At 38.7% G+C, this 10427-nt stretch overlaps 1 protein-coding gene across 1 annotated transcript; it reads right to left on the reverse strand.

The window, feature by feature from the left end:
- Positions 1 to 5731: 5731 nt before the first annotated feature.
- Positions 5732 to 7978, reverse strand: LOC141541450 (C-C motif chemokine 2-like). Its single transcript, XM_074265560.1, has 3 exons — positions 7818 to 7978; positions 6691 to 6805; positions 5732 to 6133 (listed from the first exon to the last, which is right to left on the reverse strand). Exons 1-3 carry the CDS (start codon positions 7891 to 7893, stop codon positions 6025 to 6027), a joined length of 300 nt encoding a protein of 99 aa, XP_074121661.1. The 5' UTR covers positions 7894 to 7978; the 3' UTR covers positions 5732 to 6024.
- Positions 7979 to 10427: the final 2449 nt, after the last annotated feature.

The following is a 10427-nucleotide window of genomic DNA, read 5'->3' on the forward strand; positions in this document are numbered from 1 at the left end:
AAAAAGTCAGCAAAAGAATGAATGATCAGGAGGGCTGCCAAACTTGTGAGCCCTGAGGTTTTGTTCTAAATGCTTACAGGAAAGTCTCTAGCTTTTGGATTCAAAGTGAAACTCAAGGAGAGAAATTGCAAAACAAATTCATTCCCTCCAAAAATCTCTGAAGTCTCCTTAAAATAAAATAATCCTCTGATTCAGCTGTCTCCGGGGTCTTTTGTCAATCAAATGTTACTCTAAATCTCATGGTTCTAATTTGTTGTCATAGTGTAATCCCTAAAGTTCTCAAGTCCTTTAAAATACATTATCTCATTTGATTCCTATGACTCTGAAAGACAAATCCTATTATTTATTATCATCCTCATTTTACAGATGAGGAAATCCAAATCAAGTAGGAGATGTAAGGAATTTAAGTACTTCTCCCTTCCCCCTCCACCTATATCTAGCAGGCATATAGTGCACAGAGGGCAAGGCTTGGAATCCAGAACATCTTAGCTGGATGCTGCCTCCCATTTGTGCCTGTGTGATTCTTAGGAAGTCAGTTCACCTTGCTGAAACCCAGATCCCTCAGCAGTAAACTCACAAGATCGTAGTCATTGTGGGGATCAATTTATGCAAGCTTTTAGGGAACCTTAGGGAGTTATATATCAATGTGAGAGCCATGAATCGCAAGTGGCATTTGACTGACAAAAGTCTGTGGAGTGTCTGAATGAGAGGGTAGACTTCCAACAAAGAATATGGTCTTGATTTTTCAATTCTACTCTTTTGAGTTTCACTTTTGGCAAACGTTTAGTTAATTTCTAAGGTCATTCAATGCTTGCTCTTTTGACATCCTGTAGTTCATCTCAAAAGTTATGGGATCTATTCTGTTTAAGGCATTATTCTAGGTTCCATGGGTTTGTTGTTGAGTCATTTCAGTCATGTCCGATCCCATTTGGGGTTTTCTTGGCAAAGATCCTGGAGTAGTTTGCCATTTCCATTTCCAGCTCATTTTATGGGTGAGGATACTAAGACAAACAGGGTTAAACAACTTTCCCAGGAGCACATGGCAAATGTTTGAGGTAAGATTTGAATGCAGGTCTTCTTGACTCCAAATCTCTATGTACTGCATCACTTAGCTGGAGTATAAGAGAAATCCCAACTTTATCTTTCTAAGGAGTTGATGTCTACTTCATCCTCATGTTCATCCTAGAACTTTTGCCCCTCAAGTCCAGCATCTTAATGATTCTATTTCTCATCTTCAACTATCTTTTTACTGTTGTAGTACTTGATCAGCCTGCCCACAACTTCATTCTAAAAGTTAGCCTGATGAATTTTTCTCCTAAATCTGCCTACTATACCCTGTACATTGAGGTTCTAGACTGTTTTTTACTCCAGGTCCTATATATTCATCTCACTTCTACTTTGTTGCCCTGTTCCTCTCTTCCCTTGATTTGTTCTGTGGGAAAGGAGCACATTATCCTCTATGCTTTTCTAACTTCTCCTCTTGTTTCTTTTTTTTAGAGTTGCTTGGTGTACCTGCCCCATGAGGGTACCATTCTTTTCTGCTCTACAGCTGAGAATCCCTCAACCTTGTTGCTTTCTTCCCTCTCTATTCCTTTCCAGGGGTCGTTTGAAACACATGCCTCTAGCAATGAACTGTATCCCCTCTTCTAGTCATTTTATTCAATGTCCATTTTTTTTTCAAGATCACTTTGCTGGGCAAGTTATCATTGTTCATAACCCCAGCTCTTTTGCTCTATGAAATATAGCATTCCAAAATCTTTCAACACAGTAGCTACTAGGTCTTGTGTAATCTTTATTGTAGCTACATGATATTTAAATTATTTTTTTCTTGTTGTTTCCAATGTTTTTCTCCTTAATCTAGGAGCTTTGAAACTTGGCTATGTTATTCCTTGTAAGTTTTTCTCCTGGGATCTCTTTCAGATGGTGTTCAGTGGATTTTTTTTTCTATCTATGCTTTCATTTCTTGTTTTAGAACTGCAGGGCAATTTCCCTTGATAACTTCTTGGAATATTGTATCAAGATTCTTTTTTTTACATTATAATTTTCAGTCAATCTGACTATTCTTATATTATTTCTCCTTAATCTTTTCTCAAGATAAGTTGTTTTTCTGATGAGATGTTTCATATGTTTTCTATTTTCAGTATTTTGATTTTGTTGTATTATTTCTTTGTTCTTAAATTTTCATTAATTTCACTTTGTCCAATTCTAGTTTTCAAGGAATTATTTTCTTCCTTAATTTTATTGTTCTCTATTTCTAATTATTTGACTTTCTTTTCATAATTTTCTTGTTTTTTTCTGGATTATTCTTATTTTTTTCAAATTTTACTTCAAGCTTTCTGATTTTTAAAATCATCTTAAAATACTTCTAAGAAATCTTTTTGGGCTTGGAACCTTTAATATTTCTCCTTGAAAAAGGAGTAGCTTTTTTTTTTTTTTTTTTTTTTTTTTTTTTTTTTTAGCTCCATTATCTTCCTCTGAATATGAACTCTGAACTTCTGTTCTCATAGTAACTATGGATGGGTTCTTTCTCCTTTGTTTGTTCATTTTAATTAATGATTTTTGTTTGTTTGTTTAATCTTTCTTTTAGCTACTATCAGTGTGATCAAATTCTAATTCTAGGGTGTAGGGAATAGTAACACCCCAAGCCTCAGGTCCTTCTTTCTATTATTTTCTGAAATCTGTTCTGGGACTCAACTTTATGCTCCCTTTTCTACTTCTAAGCCCTATCATGCTATCCTATCTGTGATCTTACTCCTTTATTCCTCTGCTGGCTACAAACCATAGTTGTCCTCAATGCTCTGGAATTGAAACCAGGAACTCTGGTCTCCTGCTGGTCCCTGTCTTCTGCTTCTGTACTCACCATATGTGTGGTATGTCTTTCCCTACTGCTGCAGCCCAGCCTGGGGATGCTTCTGGTCAACATGGCAGCCCAGCCCTGGGACACATCTGTTCTGCACAGCTGTGCTTGGTGTTCTTTGACAATTTGAAAGTCCTTCAATCTTCTACTCAGTCCTTCAAACTCCTATGCTGTTGTTAAGATAAAGTTTCTAAGACTGAGGCTTCCTCCCAAACAAGCTTCTTCCACAGTTTATTATTTATTGATTCCACAGAATCAATTTGTACTTCACTCAAGCTGAACCTCTTCCCCTGGAGGTCAGGTCTTTCCTGAGTCCTCTTAGATTGCCTTAGGAGAGTAACTGCTTTAGCCTGACTCTTATTTCTGCTGCTCTAGCTTCCCTCTGAGACAATGTTCTATGGAGGAAATTTGAAGAGCTATTCTACCATCTTCCCAGAATCCTTTTTTTTTCTGCTTCACTTTTGACATCCTTCCTCTCCCCCTCCTCACCCCAACTTTCACCCTCTCAGTAACTCAGCCTCCAACTTCCAGTGGTGATACAGGGCCTTTGGATAATGAGGGTTCCACTCCAGCTTTGTGTTGCCAGCCATATCCTAGGGCCAGTTGACACCCTTACATCTCCTTCAGGGAACTGTGTGGCTTTAATGACAATATCATACTGGAATTTATTGTTTTCTGCATTCATCTACTCACATTCCTAGGCCCAACCTTTGCAGTGTCAACTCTACCCGGCTGGCCTTGTCTTGAGGCCTTCAAAGGTCTTTGGCCATGATTTCTTGAATCTATAGTTTAATAACCGGTAGTGAACTCAAGAGCAGCCACGTGTAATCTTAAGAGCCTTTATTAGACACTGGAAAGATAAATACAAAAGTGAGACAGTCTTTGTTATGAAGTAGCTTACATTTCGGTGAGTGAGTTAATGTCGATAAAGGAGGAGCAAGGAAGGAAGGTTTATTCTGTAATGTCTCAGGGATAGAGACCATAGGGTCATAGGACAGTTGATTGTCACATCATTTCCAGAAGTAATAGTAGCATTGAATTGATTGAGATGCTTAGATCAAGAAGGGAAAGAGAGCCAAGGGCTCTTATGTATACAGCTACAGGCCACATGGCAAGAAGACAGCTGAGAAAATGCTCAGATAGTATATAAAACAAATTAGTTCAAAGGCAGTTTCAATACTGGGGGCTTTGTGAACAATCAGGTCATCCTGTCTGAGGAAAGAAATTCCGAAGTTGAATATATCATCTCCCCCTGGGCAGGGACTTTGGAAACCCATAGGTCCCTAGATTGGATGGGCATCAAGATGATGTCTCATTGGAACTTCAAGACCAGGCGGAGACAATTCTTGGCTCTTTCCTGTTTTTATGCTTCACTTCTTCTGGCTATCCAGGAAATATGCCTTTTTTACTCACCTCCTTTATTTTCTCTTGGGTGCTGGAATTTAATGCTTTGGAAAGCTGCCAGAATACCCTTGTCCCCTGGAGAGAAGGTTGGCCAAGTGAGTAATTTTCATATTATTGAAAAGGTTTCAGCATGTTGAAGTAAAACTTGGGTAGGGAGTGGAGGATCACAAGAGTTGCATACTTATTCATTGTAACATGCCCTCCTGGCAGTTATAATTACTAATCTACCCTATGCCCAACAAAGTACCTTTTACCACTGACCTTTGCAGTGTCAACTCTACCCGGCTCATCTCCTCTGAGGCCTTCAAAGGTCTCTGGCCACGATTTCTTGAATCTATAGTTTAATAACTGGTAGCACACTCAAGAACAGCCACGTATAATCTTAAAAGCCTTTATTATACCTACTCACATAATGCCCTGACTTGTCAGCTCCCTAGTGAACACCTGGTCTGAAGATCCACGTGTTCACTACCAGACTTCTTACCTCTCTCAGCTATCTATCAGCTTGGCTTGGCCACCCAGGCTAGGGAGCCATGTTAAAGAGAGCGATTGCTGTTTGCAGTGGGCTTATAAAGGGCCTGTGAGATCACACACACAGCCAACCAGGGAGAGAGTTGTCACCCATTATGAAGCTATCTCAATATGGCCAGGATCCCACTCACAGGGCAGTCCTATATCCACAGAGATTACTGCTGGGCCACTCAAATCTCCTGTTGCTCTGTGCCCACCCATTTAAAGGGCCTTTACAATTCCCTTCTCTTGTTTTGTGGGAATTGCATCCTTACAATCTATTATTATCTATTTATCTATATATCTATTTATCATTTATCTTTCTATCTTTACCTCATTCTTTCTTTTCTATCTCTTTCATTTATTAGCTATCTATATTTATTTAAATATTTTTCTTCTTCATTTTCTTCCTTCTTTTCTTTCTTTTTCTTTCATTCATGTACTCTATCAGTGAATCTGAAATGTCATTTTTAAAGTATTGGTTCCCAGGGAGTAGAAGGTCTGGAAAGGCAGTTTTTAAGTTAATTTAGGGAATGACTTTTAATGTGGAAGAATAGTCTAAGCTCAGTAAGTAATATATCCTCAATCTGTGGAGTAGTTGAAGTGGGTAATCTTTTGCTCTGCCTTTCTTGAAGGGTAATTCCAGCTTCTAATATAGGTATATTTCCTAAAAGTCTTCGAACTGAGATTCTAAGACTTTAGAATTCTAGAGCATATAGTTCTAGAAATGTAGCACATAGTACACATAAAGTTACTTTGAAGGAATAGGCTTGTGAATTCGAAGTAAGAACTTAACATGTTCTTTGTAAATTTGCCCTGAAATGAAGACTTTCTCATCTAAGCCAGGAAGGGTGATAGTCATAAACTTTTTGCCTTCTAATATCCAGCTGTCTATTCCATCCCTCACCTCCCACCTTAGGGGCTGTAGTTCCCTTATATAGTTATAAGAAAATGCTGAGATCAGGTTTTATAAACAAAAATATATTTTCAGTTCAATAGCCGTAGTGTAGCCTTGTTTTTTAAAAAGATCATTCTACATCAACACCTTGGTTTTTTTATAAACACATATACATATATGTATATACGAAATAAAGATGCAAATATTTGTCACACAAAGTTAAACATTAATAATTTAAATAAAACTAAACATATTTAAATTATAATAAAATGTTGCAAAGTGCAACTTTGGGAGGTGGAAGGGAAATAAATTATTCTTCAGTGTTGCTTTGGGCAGGAAGAAGTATCAGAAGGCTTCACGGACTCTGGGTCTTGGCATTCTTTTTGTCCAGCTGGTTCTTGATATCCTGGACCCATTGTTCCTTGGGGTCAGTGCAGATCTCCAAGCCACGTCTGGTCACAAAGCTGTGGAAGAATGAATATCTGTTGAATGATTTTGTGAATTTAGCCCCAAAAGGTGAGGCATTCTACCCTAAGTATTTCCCTTAGCATCCTGACTCTTCCAGAAACTGGGATGGGACATTGCTAATTAAAGACAAGGCCAGATGTTGACTTTCAGAGTTTCATATCAGAACAAGTGAAGCTAAAGTTTCAGAATGAGTACTAGGTCACCTGGGTCTAGGCCCTAATTTTCTCCTTTGTCAATGGAGGAGGCTGGACTAGATATTGTTCACTAACCTTTCTTCCTGTTTCAGAATTCAATGATTCTAGGATAATGTCTGAAGTTTGAATTAACATCTGTCAAATTGATTTCAGTGTTCATAGTGTTTATTACTAGTAGCCACAGCCCTAACAAGGAAATCAAGTCTCATGTTTGACCATAAAGTGATCTAAAGATCTAACCTTGTTGTATTCCCATTCCCCCAAACCCCTTGGCCAAATCTGATTTCTGTCCCCTGTGGTACCCTAGCAAATTTCCAGTGTAGAACAATAGATAAGAAGGAAATATCTAATTTACTTACACTAAACCTTCCTTGGCACATCTGCTGCTGGTGACCTCATAGCTCATCACGAGCTTTGAAGGGATCTTCTTAGTAGTGAATTCAAAGCAGCAAGTAGCTGGGGTGCTGGGACCCTCTGAAGAATATCAAGAAAGAAAGAGTGGTTAAGAATACTTTCTAAAACTTTATTCCTTTTCTTTCCTTTGTCCTTTTTCTTTTCCTCTTTCCTTTTTCCTTTCCTCTTTCCTTTTCCCTTTCTTTTCCTTTCCTTTCCTTTCCTTTTTCCTTTTTCTTTCCCTTTTTTTCCTTTCTTTATCTTACATTTCCTTTCCTTTTATTACCTTTCATTTCCTTTTCTACCGTTAGTATTTCAAGAAAAGGAAGGGGAAAAAAGGGAAGGTATGGAACCCAACCCTTCATATCCAATTTCAATCACCCTTCTATAATGCAAGTAGGGATCCCAGAGCAAACCTCATGTACTCCACAATCTGTGACCCATTATACATTATTTCAAACTACAATGTTTTAGTTTTCTCACCAATGCAATGAGAAAGCATAATAATAATACAATTCCATTCTAATCTGACAAATAACTTGGAGATGCTGTTCCTTAAAAGTATTAAGGATGAATTAAACTTTAGAAATTCAGAACCTCAGTTTTCTGTCACTTAGAATTTACAAACAGGTACCAGGGGAGTAGATGCTACTGTGACCTTCTTGTCCTTCCAAAGTGCTATCCATGTGCTGAAGTAGAGGACAGCACTTTTAATCATATACTGTCAACCTCATTTAATGTCAATTTAAAGTTCCAAACCTCCAAAAAATTTTTTTCTCAAATGGTCCCTACCCAGTTCCAGAAATATTTTTGGCACCCAGTAGGGAATTTCTCTTCAAGTGGAACACCCATTATTTTAGGTCCTTTGGGGATGGTGGCTAAAATGAGAATCAGTTCTTGAGAAAAACTGATAGCATGAAGTATTAGATCTTTGGACTAGACTAGATACAAGCTATGCTGCTAAGTGGTACTGAGTGACCTTAGCCACGTTTTTGGTCCTCGGGTTTCCCTTCTACGGATGCTACATCTCCATCCCCCTAAATGATGGGAAACAGAACTGAGAATAGGAGAGATACAAGAACCAGACACGTACCTGGTGAAGCATGAACCTGACAGCAGAGGGCAGCAGTGATGAGAACCAGGGACAGAACAGCTCCAGAGACCTTCATGATGCTGTCAGGGAAGAGGCAGCTTTCAGGATCAAGTTCAACAGCTTCCAAGTTTCTGCCTCTCTGAATGTCCGACTCTCTTCTCCTCCCTTTTATCAGGGAGAGAAAGGGCTGAAAGGGGAGGAGGGTCCCACTCCCTGGGAGACGTCATGAGGAAAGAATGGCGAGGAGCCTCCTAAATCTGCTGAGCACAGAGCAGGACCTCGGGGAGTTTGCCAGGAAATGAGAGAGGGAAGCTGTGGCCGATGACTCTGAATGATTTCCATTTGGGTGCTGAGACAATAAGGCCATGCCAAAGCTTACTACCACAGGAAGTGAGCTCCCTCCTAGACTATTCTTTAAAGGCTAGCTTTCTCTGAGGGAGCTCTTTGTCCAGAAAAGGGAGGGAATAGGGAAACCGATTTGGGGAAAGGATGAATAGTGATATTCAAAAATCCTTATATAATTCTAAGATTTAGAACAAGAGTAGACTAATTTTATTTTTTTATTTATTTATGTTTGCTGAGGCAATTAGGGTTAAGTGACATGCCCAGGGTCACACAGCTAGGAAGGATTGAGTGTTTGAAATCAGATTTGAACTCAGGTGGTCCTGACTTCAGGGCTGGTGCTCTGTCCACTGTGCCACCTAGCTAGCTGCCCCTGAGTAGTCTAATTTTGAAGGATAGATGAGAAGGAAGGAGGATTTCTCCAAGCATGAGTATGACCCCTACTAAACCTCCTTACTTCATATCCTCCTTTCCAGATCTTCAGGTTAAAGGTGGAGATTGAATTAACTAATTAATGGAACAGATTGTGCTTTTCTTTCTCAGATGGGCTCCTTCCAGGAAAAACTTCAGATAAGGAATGGGACAGAAATGTGAGGAGAATCATGTAGATGGCAACATCAGGAGTTAATACTTTATTCACCAGGTACTAGGGAGTTCCAGAAGATTTTTGAGATGAAGAGTAACTCTATTAGAATGGCAGGTCAGTCCCCTGTAGTGATGCACTATTTTTTCAGCCTTGTATAATACTCCCCTTCCCAGCCTCTACGTGATCTATAAACTGGATATTTCCCCATTCTTTTCTTGCTCTATCCTCTTTCACCTTTGTGCCTTTGATAAGGAAACAGCGTGATCTAAGATAATGATGAATTTGAAGTGAGAAGACCTTTTTTTTTTTTTTTTTTTTCAAAATCTGAATCAGCCACTTACTAGATCTCTAATTTTAGAGAGGCAATTTCCCTTCAAAAGATCTTGGTTTCCTTTTTTTTGGTGAAATAAGGAAACTAGGAAAGCTTCAAGCTTCCTTCCAGCTCTGACATCCTATTATTTAGGGCAAAAATATTTCCTAAGTTTATATCATGAGCAGTAAGTTCCCAAGACCAGATTCAAATTCATGTCCAATGATGGGGCAGATTTTTCATTAGTTGCCCAAGGCTATATACTTGGTCCTCTTCTATTCTCTCTCTATACTAATTCACTTGGTGATCTCCTCAAGTCCTAAAGATTCCACCATCATCTATCTGTAAGCAGGCGACTCTCAGATCTGCTTATTTTTTCCTGCCCATAAGTCTTCGATCTCCAACTGCTTATTGGACATATCTAAATGAATGGCCCACAGAAATGTTAAACTCAATATCTCCAAAATTGAACTAATTACCCTAGTCCAACCCAAACTCTCCTCTCTTTTAAATTTCTCTGTTGCCACCAGAAATACTGCCATGTTCTCAGGCATCTGGGCACACTATCTAGACATGATCCTTGAGGCCTCATTTTCTTTCTCTTTTTTAAAGCATTTTATTTTCAAAACACATGCTTAAATAGTTTTCAACATTCTCCATTACAAAGCCTTGGGTTCCAAATTTTTCTTCCTCTCTTCCCCTACCCCTTTCCCTAAACAGTGAGTAATCCAACATATGTTAAATATGTGCATTTCTCCTATACACATTTCCATAATTATCGTACTGCACAAGAAAAATCAGATCAAAAAGAAAAAAAATTAGAAAGAAAATGAAATGCAAATAACAACAAAAAAGTGAAAATACTATGTTGTGATCCACATTCAGTCCCCACAATCCTCATTCTCCCTCACACTGCTTCACTCTCAATATAAAATTTGTTGCCATGCCTGAATGGTACTGCATTGCTAACACTTCTTGTATATGGTCCCTTCTCTTCTCTAACACTTTCACCATTTTGGTGTAGGTTCTAATCAACTCATGCTTGGATTATTGTGGTAGCTTGCTGGTGGCTCTCCCTGCTTCAATTCTCTTTAAACTTTAGTCCATCTTCTACTTTCCTGCCAAATACAAGACCATGTCAGACTATTTATTATTCTTATTCTGTCAACTCTAGTGTCTATTACATTTTGGATCAAATATAAAAGCCTCTGTTGGTCTTTCAAAGTTCTCAATAGCCTAGTTCCTTCCTATCTTCTCAGAGGTCTTACATGTTATATATTAAGCTTACTCTCTGATCCAGTGAAACTGCCCTCCCCTTGCTGCTTCTAAAGCAAGACACACTATCTCCTGGCTCCACACATTTTTACAGATT

The sequence above is a fragment of the Sminthopsis crassicaudata genome, chromosome 4 (assembly GCF_048593235.1).
Source record: "Sminthopsis crassicaudata isolate SCR6 chromosome 4, ASM4859323v1, whole genome shotgun sequence".
NCBI lineage: Eukaryota > Metazoa > Chordata > Mammalia > Dasyuromorphia > Dasyuridae > Sminthopsis > Sminthopsis crassicaudata.

Bases quoted from the DNA above. Each gene is read 5' to 3' on its own strand.
- LOC141541450 (XM_074265560.1), bottom strand. From the start codon at position 7,893: ATGAAGGTCTCTGGAGCTGTTCTGTCCCTGGTTCTCATCACTGCTGCC. The intron at 6,806-7,817 runs GTACGTGTCTGG...GATATTCTTCAG, and splicing joins TCAGGTTCATGCTTCACCAG to AGGGTCCCAGCACCCCAGCT. The intron at 6,134-6,690 runs GTAAGTAAATTA...ATTCTTCCACAG, and splicing joins TGTGCCAAGGAAGGTTTAGT to CTTTGTGACCAGACGTGGCT.